The following is a 17,567-nucleotide window of genomic DNA, read 5'->3' as shown; positions in this document are numbered from 1 at the left end:
TCTGGAAGTCGGCGCAGCATTTGAGCTCGGAAACTGCCCAGGTGCCTAGGTACCTTCCAGGTACCTGTCAACGTAAATCAGCCTTGACACGGTTTGCCTTGATGGAAGTACGTATATAGTGCTTGTATTTCACACAGAGCTCTCATCATGTCGAGGTTCATTTACAGTATCCATCCGAGTCCGAGTACCCTCCAAGGTTTCTACGAATTTCACATAGTTGAACTGAAAAAGGATGGGTTTAGATTTGATACCAGTGTCCATAGCCTCGGCCTGTGTCTCAATCAATACCCGGGAACTCATTATCCTAGCTGCTACAGCCTTCTTCCTACTCGCCCTTTCCTGTCCACCTTTATTGAGGAATGGGAGATTGTTCCGAAGCTACAACCATGACAAAGAGCCTCCGAATATCAAACTGTCAGAAGCAAACACGGTTAGATCATTTTACAGGAAGCGTGTCGACTTTCTAAGAGACGGCTTTAAACAGACAGGATCATGGGCGTTTCAGTTTAACTTGCTCAGGAATCGGGTTATAGCCGTTTCTGGGGAAGAAGGGCGAAAAATACTTTTGCGAGAGTCAGGACTTGATCTCTATGAAGGATTCCAGATTGTTCTCAAGTCTGTAAGTCATTTGATTATAGTTGCATATCCGCAATCGTCTTGGAACACTAATTCTAATCCCTAAATTGTGTCAGATTCCTAAGGGCTTCGATCATCAGCAAGTCAATTCATTTTATAAGCACCTCTTGTATCTCCAGAAATCCGATAGCCTGAGCTTTAGTGGGTCTACAGCCTTCGCCAGGAAAGTGAATATCTTTTGTTCTAATGCATGTATAGTGATACCCTACCTTCTCTCTGATTGTCAGCGCAAGATAGACACTTGGGGTGGTCAAGGTCTATTGAATCCCAATTTGGCCATCTATGATGTGGGTCATTACTTCTTGGTCTCTCTATGAATCCGTTTGTATTCAAACAGTCAAAAAGCTAAATCCACCTCTTTACTAGATTACGTTTGTCATGGTTATGCGGGCCCTCACTTCGTTCGATATCACCGACGACTTGGCCCTTCTGTCTCGCCTACAGGGGTGGTTCGATGTTCTTGATTCCTCTACCGAGCCATTCTCGGTTCTTTTTCCATGGATTTATGGTCCTGCTTCGATCCGAAGACTGTGGGCTGCAACAAACCTCTACTTAACATTCAAAAGATTTATTCGCAAGAGAATGAACGGTGGAACTACAAGACCGGATGCGCTTCAGAAGCTCATAGACAGCAACCACACTGAAGAATATATGACCAGGGTAAGACTATCTGCTCTTTAATGGCTTGGATCTTGAATTTATTTATGCTGATCTTCTTCTCTCTAGTTCATGATGGCTCTTCCTTTGGCAGGGGCTCGTTCCACGGGAACAATTGGTATGTGCCGAGTATCTTCCTCCAATCATGATTATACCGCTTAACTCTCTTTGCAGGGAAATGGCTCATCATGTTTCTCTCATCTGACCCAACATGGGCTTTGGCTGTTCGCCAAGAAGTCGAAGGCCTTCTTTCAACCTACAATATCTCTCTACCACACAATCCGTCCCACAAAGACTTCACCAACGCACTATCCCAAATTCTTCTCACAGCCTGGGAAACCAAAATGCCTTCTCTTGACCTCTGCATCCGTGAGACAATGCGAATTGCCCAACCTCACACAGCCCTTCGCAAAAACATAGGTCCGGACCTTGTTGCTGGGGACTACACGATTCCTTCCGGAGCGTTTGTTGTTTATTCATTCTTGGATACAACTATGAATCCTTCGCACTATGCCGACCCAACTCGCTGGGACCCCTCTCGGCTACTTCACAACGACGTACCATCTATAGGGTGGGGGATGGGCAATCATCTTTGCAAAGGGCAGAGACTTGCCTTGTTGACGATGAAGCTTTTGACTTCTTCTTTGCTTCTAAGGTTCGACTTGTCCATGGTTGATGAGCAACTTGAAAGGATGCAGGTACCACCCGTGCCGAATTATAACGACCAGCTTACTTGTCAGCCCAAGGATATTTGCAGCATCAAATTTACTGAAAGAATATCATGATCGAAAATACGTGGATTACCGCAGAAGATGCGAGGACGATTTTCATTTTATGTACACCTGAAAAGGATTGGTGATTTAAGCGATCAATTTGTGGATTAGACTTGTTATTAACTAGAGCTGTCATTCCATACACGAACCGAAGCTTTTCGCTTCATTGAAGAGTGTTAGAGATTCACATATACCGGCTACTCAAGTGGTTCCTCAATTTCCAGGGGGTGGTTGGATAGTAAATAGCTTGGCACTGTGATACTCTTGATGTATCTATACTGTAGCAATGGAAATCCTTTAAAATTCAAGAATAGTGTAACTATGGATCTCTCCTGAGGCCATGCGGGAGTTTCTATAACAAAGTCTACAATTATACAACACGGTACACTAGGTTCAACTCATTAACAGCAAAATTCCATGGCTTCATGATATGTTTACTTACAAGACCCAGGTTGATCATATTGGTACAAATGAGTATATATAGGGGTCAAGCATTGCACATGAATTTTAAAAAGAAGAGCAACCTTGGGAGAAGCCGCAGAAACACCGTATAAACCTTGGAAATGCAAGATAACGCCACCAAACAATCAGAGCCTTAGCTCTATTTTTTGCGGCCCTCGGTGCCCTTCTTGATCATCTTCTGTCTCTTTGCATCAACTTCCTTGTCGAAGATCTCACGAGCAGTCTCGCCCTTCTTTCGCTTCGACGGCTTAGACTTCACGCTGACAGTAGCAGCACCGCCATTGCGGATTTGCTTTTCAGCATCTTCCCAAGCTGCGGAGCCGCTATCAATGGCGTATCTGGAGGCTAGAAATCAGTTATTGTTCATTCGGACCTCGCAAGGAAGGAAATGAACACGGATATTGACTTACTTGTCCAGAGGGAGAGAATCAATCAGCGCACGCTGCTTCTCGCGCATTTCATCGTCAATCTGTTGGCCACCCTCCTTGAGCTCCTCGTCTAGGCCAGTATCCAGCGGTTTGAAGCGGTCCTCGATAATATCATCATCATGGGCACCACCTGCGGGCTCTAAAGACTTTTGCTCTGCGGGCATGGACTCGGCAACGGCACCCTCGACGATGCTACGGAAGTGCCTGGAAATCTTGCGCATTGCCTTGAGGAAGAGGGCAAGAATTTGAGAGGCGGGAATGGGGAGCTCCTTCTCGAGATCATCCACAGTCTTGCGCTGCAAACCAATACCGAGCAGGATCTCCATCTGATGACCTCCGAGTTTAACCTTGTCACCCAGACGACCGGAGAAGTAGTATTCAGCAATCCGGGGAATCATATCCATAATGACGTGGTAGTCCAGGAGGTTGTTTGCGTAGCTATCCAAGCGCTTCAAGTCGAAGGGCGAAAAATCAGCATCAAGATCGGCCTTCTTCAAGGGACGCGGAGCGGTTGCGGTATCGAGCTTAGCACCGGCGTTGGCAGATTCACGAATAATCAGAGAAAGGATAACGGGGAATTGGCGGAACTGGTAAGAGAGCAGAGCAAGGAATCGGCGGTGGAAGTCACGGGAGAAAGATCCCAACCAAGCGGCATCGTTGGTACCGGTAGCCAGAGTGCGAAGCATCACGCATGAGTGCTCTCCAGTGAGCTCATTAGGAGTTTGACGCAGGTAGACTGGGTGGAAGGAAGACTTCATCCAAAACCTTTGAAGAGAGTGTGTAAGGCCATAGCTGACACCAATGTAGTCGAGGGCATCAGGGCGACGCTCTGTCAACCTAGTGAAAAGAGGGGGCATGGTGTGGATGTTGCGAACGCGCACATCGTCATCCAGAAGGTTCGCGTTGGCGAGCTCTTCGTCCGTGACACGGACCATCTCTTCCTGAGGAGCAATCATACCCTCATCCAGGCTAGTGAACTTGCCCTCGAAGAAATCGACCAGGAGCTGTATGGCGAGCTTACCGAGTCCCCTGCCTGTACAATCGGGGTGTGTGGCAACACGAACAATTCGGGCTCCAGAGAGAGTGGCAAAATCTTCATCCTGGAACTGCTGGCTAACCAACCAAGGGATCAGATCACCACCGGCTCGCTGGCCACGGCTAAGACTATTGAGGACACTCTGTCTGCTGATACGGCCCTCAAGAGCAACCTGAATAACACAAAGAGGTTCGGGCACCTTTGTAGATTTCTCGTCAATTGGAGGGACAAGCACATAGAGCTGATGTGCAGGTGCGTCACTCATGAGCTGAAGATCGTTGGGAGTATTCTTATAGTGACTGGAGACATAAAGTTTAATCATCTTCTGCAAGAACTCCTCCGAAACAGGGTTAAATGAGAACAGGGTATCTCGGTTAACCTGTAGCAGTTGATACTTGTCCAGAGATAAGGAGGCCTTTGTTCCCATGATTTCTCTCATCGACTCCTTCTCCGCTTCGTCAACGTCAGTCGCACCCAGGCACAGGACCTGGCTCAACCACTGCTCGACAGGATCTTTCTTAGCATATCGAATGGGCTCTTGGAGCTTAATCTCCTTGAGCTTTCGGCCACCGAAATTCATGCCCGAGTTCTTTGAAGCCTTTCCAGTGCTTCGGTCTGCCACGTCGGTGCCGTCGGCACCGTCGCTCTTGCCACCATTTCGGGATTGCTCACGAAGCTGTTGAATCAATTTCAGAGAGAGCGAACGACCGGTTCCTTCGTAACCGTTGATGGTGGAGGCCATGAAGATTAGGTAAGGTCCCATCAACTTGCGAACCAGAGGCAGGGGAATGGCAGCAGCCTCATCAATAACCAAGAGCTCAGCCTGTCCGAGGACATGTGCATCCTGCGGCTGAATGTACTGGATGGTCTGGCGGTGCTTGTTGTGAATGTGAATGTTGACCTTGACGATGGCCTTGTTGAAATCAGGGTTGGTCGATTGAAGAATGGTGTAGTCGAGATGATCAGTATATCCAAGCGTATCGAAACCCTTGAATACGAACTCAAACAGTGTCTTCAAGTTCTCGGGGCTCGGTGAGGTGATGAAGACGTTGCTATATCCGTGGTAAATGGCTGTTGCGATGGCAAGACCAAGGGCAGCCGACTTTCCTCGTCCACGACCGGCAGTTAAGGCAACTGTGGTCTTCAGTGTCTTCTCAGTAATTGCGTCGGTGAAGCCCAAGAGCGCCTGCGCTTGATCTCCCGTCTTAGCAACCTTCACAAGCGAGCAAAGAGGCTCTGTACCCTCCAAGCTCTCCTTAATTTCCGACAGGCTCGGCGTATTCTTCTCCGATTCCTTTCCCTTTAATTCTTTCTTTGTGCTAGAGCTCGACTCGTCGGAGGATCCGGGGGAGGAAGCGGCTTAACATTTTTGCCGCCGGAGATAGGCAGCACGTTCAACTCGTCATCCACAACCAAGCAGGAAGCACAACTTCCTAGAGACAAGATGAAACGCTCATTGAAGCGAGCAACAACATCGTCGTGCGCCTCTGTTCGGTACCGGGAGTGAATATCCATGGACATTGTGTACAGCTGCTTCAAACTGCTCATGCTCTTGAGCAGCAGCAACACCATGCCACCACCCTCGACCGTCTCAACTGTGCGCGCCAAAAGGTTCGGGGTCATGGCTTCGAAATCCTGCAGAATACACATGCCATAGGTGTTACCCAGGATCTTCTCTGTTTCCTTGTAGTAGACATAGCGGATTTGATTGAGGGTGATGAACAGCTCGAAGGGATCCTCCTGGTTGGCTTCCCGAATACCGTACTTGACTTCCTTCTTAATCTTTGCCTCACGCTTCTTGCGGTGACTGGTAAAGCCTAGAAGATCCTTCTTGTAGGCCCACAGCACAGATTTGTTCTGCTTCACATCGACACTGGACATGATATAGTGGAGATTCACGATCACATCTTTGGCACGGTCACCGACCACTACGAAAAAGCTGCGCTTCTTCTCCTGGACACAATTTCGGATCAGGGTGGGGATTCGCGAATCAATTGCCTTGCGCGGCATGGTGAAGGTGCGGAGCTGGCCGCGAGGAAACGAGGTTTTTAGCTTGTTGTTGAACTCTCTGTGGAGGAAAGATGAGCAATTTGACGTGTTAATAATAGGAGTGAATTTCTCTAGTCCCTTGATGAATGGCCCGATGTAAAAGGGCGTTGATCAGAGACAAAAAGAACCCTCCAAGTCGCTAACATTCCCGATTCAGCCCGCAACGAGAAAAAAAAATCATATTGCTAGCCCATACCGCCTACCATATTTTTCTGTCCATTTTCACCGCCCAGCAGCAGAACTTCCACAGGTCACATGACCTAGACAGGCGGTGACATGTCACATGACAAGGCCCTGTCGATTCCTTCCTAAAGTGGAACCAAGAAGGGAGAGCCCTGTTCCGCTTCGAGAAGCCAAATGACTCCACTTGGCCGAGTATGATGAGCGCTTATGGCGTTACGTTGTGATGTCTCATTTGCTTTGTTTCAAGGTATTTGTGGGTGAAGTATAGAATTCACCACGATGGGGCTAATTGACAGCCAAGGAAAATTGCAAGGGCTATGACGATGGGCAGTGCCCAGCACTAAGTGGAGTGCGCGGGAGCCAAGTCCTGCTTCTGGGCGCCGATCGCCCGGCATATCTTGTTGTGTCTTGGAGGCATGCCTGAACTGCAATCAAGGGCGCGAGAGGCCCAAGGCGGATGTTGCTCAGATTATATGCTGTCTCATTGGTCGGGCAGGGCAGAAATGCACATCGTACACGAAGGGGTCCATGGTTGCGTGCTCAACCAAATATCCAACCACCCACTGTTGACGCAACTTGATCGCTAGTGAGCTCCATTCTGACTGGCCGCGAGTCTCTTACTGGCCACGAGCCCGGCGCTTCCTGCCCCAGCCTGATTCAGGCTGTGGCTGGACTGTCAATCCCCTGATGTCCCCACCCACCGGAGCTCCACCGGAGATTCAGGGCCCGGGATCCTGGGGCTTCTTGGTCGGTCCCTCCCTCCTGTGTCCCTGTTTCTGCGCGCGCAAAGCTGTTTCCCCTGCGACCCGAACTACATTTTCGAAACGGCACGATGGGCTGTAATACTGGACGAGTATAATTTAACGTTTTGGAAGCACGATGCTCCAGCTCTCAGCTGATACCGGGCTCAAGGTTTCGGTGGGGTAAGTAACTTGCCATCAACGCCATCCCATACCGATTCATTTGGAAAGGGGAACCAAAATCTAACAGCGGCATTCTATCTAGGGTCTTCTTTCTGTGCGCATTTTTTCTGCACGCGACTTATAATACGACCTTTGCCTTTGGTAAGTTGCCTTTCCAAGCGGGGTCTTCGCGCGCTGACTTCAACCTTAAGATCGCCCGGTCAATACGGTTATCTTGACCTGCTTCCTTACAGGAGCAGTTTTCCTGGTTTTTGGTCGCTTCGTTCCGTTGACATCGCGACCCTCGTCGCCTATCTCCAAACGATCTAGAGTTCCACTCGCCGATCAATTTGAACTTGCTTCGCCATCCTCGTCGCGCTCCTCACTATCGCGTTCTTCAATCTCTTCACCAATATTGGCATTTGATGAACCAGCGCCTCCAGTTCGATCCGGGTATTGGTACAAGCTTGGTCTTCTGTTAAGCATCTGCTGTCTACGAGTTGAATTGTTCCGACGAATCAGTCTCAACAGCGAGTGTGTGCCCGCCGGGTTTTCGGTAAGGTGACATCGCCCTTGCCATGACAGGATTCATTAAGGCTGATAGCCTGACCTAATAGTATTTTATCCCATTCATTGTTTCCCTCTATGACTATTGGCGCTATCGACGATTGCAGCCGACGGACGACTATGTCTCTTCCCACCGATTTCAGAGCGTACCTATCCAGGTGATCGAGTCGGTTTATCGACGATGCTTCTATTATATGACAAAGAGCGTTCTTAGAGGTATTATTGCCGCTATCTTGGTTTCTATTGGTGGGTATTCGGCTTCGTCCTTTTTGGCTGGGAGTCAATCCACCTATATCTGCCCAATCATTCTTGATACTGCATTTTGGATGCGAATTGTCAAATTAATCAGCCTGGTCTTTGACTCGCTTATTTTAATTGGAATTGCTGAGCTATTTGAATACGGTGCCGAAAGAAGTGAAACGCGAAGGCAGAAACGGGCGCTCATGTCTTTGGGAGCTGGCCTTCTCGTAAGTGGCATGCCGCTGGACGCTGGGAACGACTTGCTGACAAGAAGGTTTTATCAGGTTATTGCATTTGTTTGGTCAATAATCGGGATTTTTGTCGAACAGAGCCGCCCCGAGCATAGGGGCCAGCCATTCTTGGACGCAAAGTACACACGAAGTGCCTTTGGTCTAGCCCTACTGGTTCTGTTCTTCATTTTATCAGCTTGGCAGATGGTGAGTAATAATCGTGTCGATTCCAGTGACATTGATGGGTACTGACAGCTACAGGTGCCAACGTACGGTGTGTTGGGAATATCTATTCTAACCGGCTTCATGTTTATCTACTTCTCCGCCGTATCAACCTTGCTGTTTCGACAGTTGCCCTTCCCCTTTATCTCCATGGATCATGCCGTCCTTCCCTTCGCAACATCTACGGCAGGTGCTGTGCTCTTCCTCTTGGCACGCATTGTTTCGCAGGAAGAATCGAAGTCATTGTATCGTGCCAATATTACCTTGCAGGTTACATTCATTATCCTTTGCAGCATCGGCCTCATATTCGCTTCGACCAAGCACCATTTCGCACATACTCACCCCATCGACCTATTGGTTCACAAGGCAACAATTCAATTTGATCGTTTTTCTGAGCAAGCTGCCTCAAGCAGATCGCTGGAAGAGGCTGTTTTGGAATATCGCAACCGGTATCACCAGCATCCACCTCCGTAAGTATTGGATCCCCTAATGTTTGGCTATGCAGTGCTTACCTAATTTTTTTTTCAGTGGTTTCGACAAGTGGTACGAGTATGCCACGCATCGATCATCGGTGATCATCGACGATTTTGATGAGCTTCACAAAAATCTTCTTCCTTTTCGATCTGTCCCGCCCCAGGAACTACGCGACGCCACCCAAAAGTTAGCAACGAATCCTTTCAACGACCTGGGGGCCATAAGTATTCGTGATGGCAAGCCAAGGGTCCAGGAAGGAATCAAACCAACGCATGCGTGGATGGTTCAAGGCGCTGCTCAAATGATCGAAAAATTCTCTGAACATCTACCAGACATGGATCTTGTTTTCAACTTGAATGATGAGCCCCGCGTCGCAGTTCCGTGGGAAAAGATATGGCCATATAAGCGCACGGCAAAGGAAATGGAAAATGATTTCAATCCTGAATCAGATGTGATAAGCACTTGGTCTGGGAGCCGAAAGAATCGCTGGGGACCCATTGAGCCAGCTGACCAAACAAATGAAACCGTGTTTACCGATGGCGCTTGGCGTGGTGTTTTTGATCCATATGTGAGCGCTATTTGTCCAGCTTCATCCAAAGCACGCACACGTCGAGTCTGGAATCGGCACGACATCTGTTTAGACTGCACGGATCCTCATAGTATGGGTCAGTTCCCAAAACATTTTGATGTTTCAACGGATATCTGTCACCAGCCTGACCTGGCGTTCCTTCATGGGCTATTGATCTCCCCTGCATCTTTTAAGGTGTCTCAGGAGTTGGTGCCGATTTTCAGTCAAAGCGCACTTAAGGGATTCAACGATATTCTCTTCCCCAGTCCCTGGAACTATATTGACAAAGTGAAGTATGAGCCAACTCATGAGCACCCTGATCCGGAGTACAATGACAAGGAAAACTCCCTGTACTGGATTGGTGGCACGTCCGAAGGCATGAGTCGCTTTGGAGAATGGAAGGGAATGCCACGACAGCGGTTCGCACATCTGATTAACAACAACACCGATCACAAGGTGTCTGTGCTTCTGGAAACGGGTCCAAGGTCTTACAAATACGAAATCATGAATGGAAACGAACCATCAGAAAAGCTTGGTCTTCGCGCTGATGTCCATATCGCCGATCAAATCACCCGCTGCGGGGACTGTGATGAGCAACAAGGAGAACTGGGACTGAGTGAAAAAGTCGACTTTCAGGAACACTGGTCCCATCGATTCCTCTTTGACCTTGATGGTGCCGGGTTCAGCGGTCGATTCTTGCCCTTCCTACAGAGTCGTAGCCTACCATTCAAAACAGGCCTTTTCCGTCAATGGTTCGACTCCCGGATGATCTCGTGGTTCCATTTTGTACCTATCGACATCCGTCTCCACGGCTTCTGGAGTACGATGGCATACTTTGCCGGCGTGTCAGGCCCTCTCACTGATGACCATGACCCCAATGTCAGTTCAATGAGAATGAAGGCCCATGACGAGGATGGTCAGTGGATTGCCGAACAAGGACGAAAGTGGGCCGGAATTGCCCTCCGCAAAGAAGACATGGAGATTTACTTCTTCCGCCTTCTACTCGAATGGGGTCGTCTGACCGATGACCAACGAGAAGAACTCGGATTTAAGCCATGATTTAGGTGCTACCTGCCTATTTTATAATGTTTTGTACAATAAATCGATGATCTATGAATTTCCTTAAAGTTGTTCGATGCGAAAGACCCAATCAAACCCAAAGTTTCAAGCTGAAGGCGGCAAATTCGGCATTACCTCCTTATATTCTCCCAATCATCTCGTAAACACTTCAATCTATTGAAGAGTGATCTGAACTCTCATTTTCTCGTATTGGTTTCATTCAAAAGCTATACCAAGCACAATACTGTATAAAAATGTAGCAGACTACCTATCAATAGATGTTAGATGGCCATATTTGCACAGGTAAAGGCAGGCGTCACGCTCCCCGAGTAATCCGTAATGATGGCCTCGACAGCAGCATAAAGACCAGGTCCCAGCAGGAACAGTCCAACACACAAGATGAAGGCATTGATCAGAGTCATTATCGTTTTTCCCAGGCCAGCAAAAAGCCTTCCCCGGTTCAGCTGCCAATAAGCGACAGCGAAAAAGATAAATCCGAAGAATGAATCAAATGCCGCGCCTAGTAGGGAGAGGAAGTCACCCATGCTAGGCACAACCTCGGAGAAGATAAATGCGATAATCCAGATGACAACCATGACGAGGATCCATACCCCCCAGCCGATGACGGTATTGCTGTGCGCATGTCTGGAGGCTCCCATTAAGCGGAGGTAGATAAATTTTGCCGTTACATTAGCATAGATCACGCCAATGATGAGTGTCGGAACGATCACGAAGCCAAAAGACGCCTTCTTGTACGAATCAACGCCCAGACTGCCAAAGGCTGGAGCCGTGGCGTATTGACCGAGATACCGGAATCCAATGGCGGGAGGGACAATAAACAGGATTGCTGATATCACCCCGAGCACAGCCAGGGATTTAGGGAAATCCTGGGGCCGTTCCATTTCAGCGATGAAGGACGGGAAGAGAATCTGTGGAACCCAGAGGAAGGTGATGTTCAACACAGCATTCATGCAGTTGACGAAAGTGGTACCCGGGAGAGGGAACGCATATGTTTTCACGGGTCCATCCGTCGGGTAGTCGCCGAAGTATCCGTATAGGGGAGCCGTTTCAATGCCGGCAAAAACAAGGAAGAGGAGAATTGCGATTCCCATGCAGGCAGCTGCAGCATTGACTCAGCCAAAGGAATCAACAAGGTGTAATAGGTCTGGACAAGACTCACAGGAGAACATAGACATGAAGCTGACGTGGTGCAAAGTCCGCGGGGTAGACATGATGACACCCATGATGGTCGTAATAACAGAAAAGACTGCAGTGCACAATGAATGATCGGACAAGGTATTGAGGACCTTAGCACCAGTAAGGACATGGAATCCAATCAGGAGAATGTTGTTCGCCAGCAGCATGAATGCAGAGAAGACGTAGGCGGCTTTGCTCTGCCCGAATACGTAGTATCCGAAGTCACCTGCCCAAAGTCAATGGATAAGGATATGTCTTATACGTGGGGTGAGAGCGTTTTGCCATACAGATGTCCTTAATCTGAGGGTTCTTCATGATATACTTGTGCATTGTGATCGAGGTAATCCAGAACAAAATACCGGCGAGTACCATTGTGATGATACCAGGGACCCAACCCAGCACACTAAGAGACCACGATTGCGCCATGATGGCCAAGCACACTTGGTCTCCTGCTAGCAGAACGGCCGTTTTCTGCCAAGACATGGTGCGCAGCTTGATATCATGTTGATGATCTGCTATCGCTGTCAGTCTCATTGCAGGCCATCTGGATGCTTCTCAAGAATGAGGCAGTGCGGCGCGCACCTTCAGCAACTAGTGCGTTGATTGTGTCAACCGAGCTATTCACCTCTGTCCCCAGTGTATAGCCACCCTGCTTTTTCTCGTCGATTTCATCCACCCTGGTCGACATTATGAGGCGCCGTGGGAAAAGCGAGCAGAGAGTCCCAGTAATGAGCGAGCTGCTATTGAATGAGTGGGAAAATAGGAAGTCAAGGGAAAGAGTGAGATGAACCCTGCAGGTCGAAAAGTCACGTCCGAAAAAGAGCGAGGTCCGAGTCCTTTTAATGTTTTTAACATTTGATTTGACTTGGAGATTTTTCAACTGTCACCATGCACGTTGTTATGGCGCCATAATTAAAATAATCGCGATTGGACTACGACACTAGTGCCCTTCCTTATCGGTCCGTGGGTCCAGGCCTGTCACCGAGGCTGGAGGATAACCTGCCTGTTGGATGTTCTCATTGGTCCAAGTGCATGTCAACACAAGCAGGATTTCATCCGTGCGCCGCTAAACTCTAGGACCAAGGAACTAACGCAAGTGAGATCGTGGAATTGCTGCCGACGAGGTGAGCCAGTTTGGAATATTTGATTGGTCGCTCGGCACCCAAAATATAATCTAATCTGACCTAAATCCAAGTCCTTGTGGCTTCTTGTTTCTAGGTATGAGAAGGGAGAACGAGGTACAAAGTCAGTGGGTACGTGGTATACCCCACAAAAGATCCAGGGATGACAGCTTGCTCCGTGGATGCCCCTTGCATGTGGATTGAGGACAGAGCATCCAAATGTCACGCTTTGTCCCGGGACTTAAGTGATATAAGGACCCAGATGTATAAAGCCATTCTTTCTGGGAGATTAGTAGGCGATGAGCTATAAACAAGACTACTAGAATCTGAGGCTTTTCAATGGGGGGTGTTACGGTAATTTACGTAGCTGACCGTCACTGGCGCCACTGACTGATATATTACATGAAACTCTAATACATCTTCATATCTGGAGCTGCATCGACTACCATGGTCTACACCAGCAAGTGATGATAGTCGACGTCAGATATCGTACCACTTTGAACTTCAAATGGTTTCTGTGGCCATTTTCCGCTGCTGGCATCTCCAATATTGATAAAAATCCGTCAAAATTGGCCACCGGAAGCTGAGATAAGAAGCGTAGTACCATGGGGTAATGGCGGCACTATGGCCTTCAAACGTCTGTAGGATGCAGTCCATCTATCCTCCACTATCGATTTTGAGAATTACTCCCGCTGATGCTTATGCTTCTTCCAATATAGTCCTTGTGATGCTCCTAGCTGGGCTAAATGGTAGCCCAAGCGTATGCTTGAAGTGGGTGATACTCGATGACTACTCTATGATACAGGGAAAAGCAGTATACATCTCGAATCCTTTCAAGAAGCTGCGAGCTCCCTTGTTGTCTAAATTGATAATAATATCAAAATAGGTATCTAGTTGTATAGATAAGTACAGACCTCTAGTCTCCTGCTTTGATATCGAAGCGATGCCCTCGATAAGTTTCCGAGTAGGCTAGATGCTTCGAGCCATTGAAGGCTGTTGACACGGAAGAAGACTTTAACTAAGTCACCACCCTGGAGGACCTTTTTTGTGTTTTTGATAGGAGAGCATGAGTCTAATCTATTCAGAAGCCACAAGAGTACTGCATACTAGCTAGCGGGTCTGGATCTAGCTGGCAAACCTAGTCAATCGAATATCCAGGGGAAACCAAGTCATACATATCGTATCTAAGAGCCCTTAATGTTGCCTATAAAGAAATTTAAAGTATAACATGATGGAAACTGTCTTTTCCGTGGTAGAATTGTCATCGACTACTCGTCGATGTTGAAAGTCCCTAGCTAACTGAAGGACTAGCAAAAGTAGCATTCTTTGAGCGCTAAGACAGATCCAAAAATGCCTATGATGTCTACTATATTTGGGTCGTCCACGGTTGCCTCAGATAGGTCGATACAAGATGTTAATTCTTCCAATGTCATGGGGCGGTAAACAGTCATTATAAGACTGGGAATAGACTTGCAAGGCTCGGCGTCTTCGGATTGCAAAGTTGCTAATCGCTTATCAGAGCCTGACAAGACCAGAAGGGAATTCTTTCAACTTCTTCCAAATGTCTTTGTTTAGGACGTAAGCGAGCATCTTGCAAACCGTCTCACCCAGAGTAACGTACCATGTACATTTTAAACCAAATGTTGGGAAACAGCATCATGAACATTATGGTCATAGTCCTTTTTTTTCTGACAAATCCTGCACTTTGGAGTCGATGAAGGTGGCGAGATAGATATAGACGCCTCATTCGATTCCAGCTCAATACTTGTTTTTTGAGCCACGACATTAAGGCCCTCTTCTATAATTGGGCAATTACGGCTTAAATACATAGATCACGTAGGCATATTTGGTCCGCTGAGACATTTTCTGAAACTGCAACAGGCTTTTAGTTCACATTTTTCTGTAGTATGACTACGGATTACCTGAGACGTTGTTTAGGCCATGATTATCCCACACTTAAATCCCAGAGTTTGAGCCGCCAAAACCTAACACAGGTGCCATACCGACAGTGTGCTAAGTTTGTGCAGTGAGTATTGTCAGGCATAGGGAATAAAAATACTTACGCCCAACCCCTCAGAGCACAAGTACGGTAATTTCAAGGCGGGGCAGTGAGGGACGCTGGGAATTAATGATTCAAGCGAATACACGAGTACAGTGATAAGAACTTTTATAATTGAATGCAATATAATAGTGCAAAGGCTAAACGAGTGGTAAGGGTATATTCCAAAAAATGCAAACATAAATCACATCAACGTGAACATGCCAGATCTCATCAAACATCAAAAACTGAACGCTCTTAGGCGCCATGCAAAACCGATTCCAGCGGAGAAGAAAATATAAAACAAGGAGATCGCAGATCTCAATCCCTTAAATACAGATCAGATACAGTCCATCGATCTAGATGGTCATTCATATCCTCGATTCTATTCAAATCAATTGAACCAAATCGAATATCCCAAGGCTTCAGAAGGGAACATCTAGAAGCCGGATCCGTGCTTGTATCCATCACGGCGGTGCTTCCAGGCCGGACGGGGAGCAGGGCGGATGTGGTGGGCTGTGCGGCGGGAGTTGGCGTGAGCAGCAGCGTGGGCATGGGGAACTTCATCAGCATGGGGAACTTCATCGCGCTTGGAAGAGCTAGAGCTATCCTGGTAGACCTTGAGGGAGTTGATGCTCCAGTGGGTACCCTCAAAGGCGGAGGGGTTGTTCTGGACGTAAGAGTCGCAGGTGCTAGCGTAGGAGGAGCACGAGCCGCTGGACCAGACATCGCCGGCCCAGTCGCCGCAGAAGGTGATGTCGAAGACCTGAATATTATAATGTTAGTATTGTTTCGTATGTTTTCTTTTTGTGGTAGGGTAATTACGTACGATCTGGAGGTCCTTAAAGTGCGAGCTGATGTCGCAGTCTCCGGAGAATCTGGCGGCGGGGGTACCCCAGCCCGAAGGATCGGGACTACCGCTGTTGATGTCGGAGGGGATGCTTGCATTGGCAAAGTACCAGACGTTGATAGCGTCGCCGGTCCACTCAGTTGCGTACACACCACCATCAGCCTTGTTGAAACCGTCGCCATAGGACGAGTCGTCCGTGTTGACGATAGCGCAGCCGGAGTTGGCGGTCTGGCCCGAAGCCTCAACGTAGCAGTTGCTAGTGTCAAGGGTACCGGTGAAGCCCGAGTTGGAGATTGAGCAACCGTCGCTGGTATGCAGGGTCATCTGGTTGGTAGTATCCTGATTGACGCCCTCGATGATGTCGATTTCGCCATTGTTGGGCCAGTTGGAGCCGAGCATCCAGAAAGCGGGCCAGGTGCCGCAGGTGCTAGCGGGCATGTGTTCCAGATCCAAGATCACCAGACCCTCAGTGTAGGTGTTCTTGCTGGTCAGGCGGACGCTGTTGCGACCATTACCGCTGGCGACATTGGTGTGGTCTACACCGATGTAGACAGAGCTACCGGAGGCACCGATCAGACCGTCATTAGAGGCGGTGGAGTTATCGACGTAGTTCACGTAGCCGTTGGTGGGGTCGGTATCCTGACGTAAATTAGCGCCCGTCCCAATGCATGTGTGGCGGTTAAACATACCGTGTAAAACTCGAACTTGTCGAAAAACGACGAGTCGGTGCCATAGTCATCCAGCAGAGTGTATCCTGCGGTGCTAAGCTGGGCGAAAAGACCCAAGGCCGGAAGGAGTGTAGAAGCGTGCATGGTTGCCGTGATTTCTATAAGAATACCGATATAAGGATTGAAGTTGGTCTGTCAAAGACTGTCGAGATATGGTCTGATAATTTCCGTAGGAAGTCAATCGAATCAAATCCGATAGAAAGGAATGAAGTGCAGGGAATGACAATGTTCTAGCCTGTAGAAGGATTGTATTTTGGCCTGCAAAAGGAATGAAGAGAAAGTCACGGCGATTTAACGCGCAGGAAAGAAAGACTGGGGATGAAAGAGAAAAGAGACACAAAAGCGAGACATAATGCATGATTTATATCCCTGGGGGCTTGACAAAAAAAAGTGATCCACGGGGTGGCGGGCCTGCATCCACCCGACCCGATCTTGCGACTTCCTGACAGCGCCCATGTGAGAGATTCGAAACGGGGGATCAGGGGGGAACGGCGGGTCCTCGAAACTGAGGATGAGACCTTATCCACAGTGTAGACTGGGAGGAATTGATAACCGCAGGACCAAGAAACCGGGTGGAGACACGGAACCAACCCGATCAAGGGTTCGATGTTCCAGACTCAACTTTCAGCTTTGTTTGGTTCTTTCACTCAAATCCACGATTTGAAGAAAGAAAAGGTCTGGATCGTCCACGCGGCGACAGCTCATGCACTTTTGACGGAGTATGTGACCGCAGAATCCAGGGTCATCAAAGATTTACAGAGACTATACTTCATCACGGGGTACTGTTTGGTTTGAGATGGTACTTTGTTTGCCGCACCAAGTGTTTTGTGATTGGTGCTCTTTCTTTTTTTTAATGGTTCTTTCCTTTCACCGAATGGCAGTCTCCGAATGGTGGGGAGGTCGATCCGTCTGTACAGTACTGAGAAGAGGTTGGAGACAGCCCCTACGGTTTCAGAACGGCAAGCCGAATCGATCAACCACGAATCAGCTCTCGAGTACAGACCGCAGACGAGGAAACTTTTGCTGGGTGTTTCGGAACCGCAAGACGATCAGGGGAGAGAGCGGTGACTCGTCAGGTTGACGACTCCACGGATGTGCAGGAAGTGGTACCGACGAACCTCACTGGCTGGATGGACTTGGTTTGGCG

The 17,567-nt window shown here is 48.4% G+C and overlaps 5 protein-coding genes across 5 annotated transcripts; 2 read left to right on the top strand and 3 right to left on the bottom strand.

Moving 5' to 3' along the window:
• Positions 1–265: 265 nt before the first annotated feature.
• Positions 266–2,078, top strand: N7484_010121 (cytochrome P450; the record flags this gene model as incomplete). The annotated part of the gene is made up of 5 exons (XM_057120508.1): positions 266–619; positions 693–941; positions 1,003–1,296; positions 1,363–1,411; positions 1,468–2,078. Coding segments are annotated over 5 exons (1,557 nt in total), but the record flags the coding sequence as incomplete, so codon positions are not given.
• Positions 2,079–2,667: 589 nt separating this feature from the next.
• Positions 2,668–6,002, bottom strand: N7484_010120 (ribosome biosynthesis protein KRE33; the record flags this gene model as incomplete). The annotated part of the gene is made up of 3 exons (XM_057120507.1): positions 2,668–2,866; positions 2,939–5,304; positions 5,358–6,002. The coding sequence occupies 3 exons, from the start codon at positions 6,000–6,002 to the stop codon at positions 2,668–2,670; spliced, it is 3,210 nt and encodes a 1,069-aa protein (XP_056970062.1).
• A 1,101-nt stretch (positions 6,003–7,103) lies between these two features.
• Positions 7,104–10,486, top strand: N7484_010119 (putative capsular associated protein; the record flags this gene model as incomplete). Its single annotated transcript, XM_057120506.1, has 6 exons — positions 7,104–7,147; positions 7,230–7,288; positions 7,339–7,682; positions 7,744–8,370; positions 8,425–8,855; positions 8,914–10,486. The coding sequence occupies 6 exons, from the start codon at positions 7,104–7,106 to the stop codon at positions 10,484–10,486; spliced, it is 3,078 nt and encodes a 1,025-aa protein (XP_056970061.1).
• Positions 10,487–10,767: 281 nt separating this feature from the next.
• Positions 10,768–12,371, bottom strand: N7484_010118 (uncharacterized protein; the record flags this gene model as incomplete). Its single annotated transcript, XM_057120505.1, has 4 exons — positions 10,768–11,606; positions 11,667–11,909; positions 11,971–12,195; positions 12,266–12,371. 4 exons carry the CDS (start codon positions 12,369–12,371, stop codon positions 10,768–10,770), a joined length of 1,413 nt encoding a protein of 470 aa, XP_056970060.1.
• A 2,910-nt stretch (positions 12,372–15,281) lies between these two features.
• N7484_010117 (glycoside hydrolase family 16 protein) lies at positions 15,282–16,504 on the bottom strand (the record flags this gene model as incomplete). Its single annotated transcript, XM_057120504.1, has 3 exons — positions 15,282–15,608; positions 15,672–16,331; positions 16,382–16,504. 3 exons carry the CDS (start codon positions 16,502–16,504, stop codon positions 15,282–15,284), a joined length of 1,110 nt encoding a protein of 369 aa, XP_056970059.1.
• Between the last annotated feature and the right edge of the window lie 1,063 nt (positions 16,505–17,567).

Source organism: Penicillium longicatenatum, assembly GCF_028827895.1.
Source record: "Penicillium longicatenatum strain IBT 33135 chromosome Unknown contig_6_segment0_segment0, whole genome shotgun sequence".
In the NCBI taxonomy this organism is placed as follows: domain Eukaryota; kingdom Fungi; phylum Ascomycota; class Eurotiomycetes; order Eurotiales; family Aspergillaceae; genus Penicillium; species Penicillium longicatenatum.
This window is presented reverse-complemented; position numbering and strand designations above follow the sequence as displayed.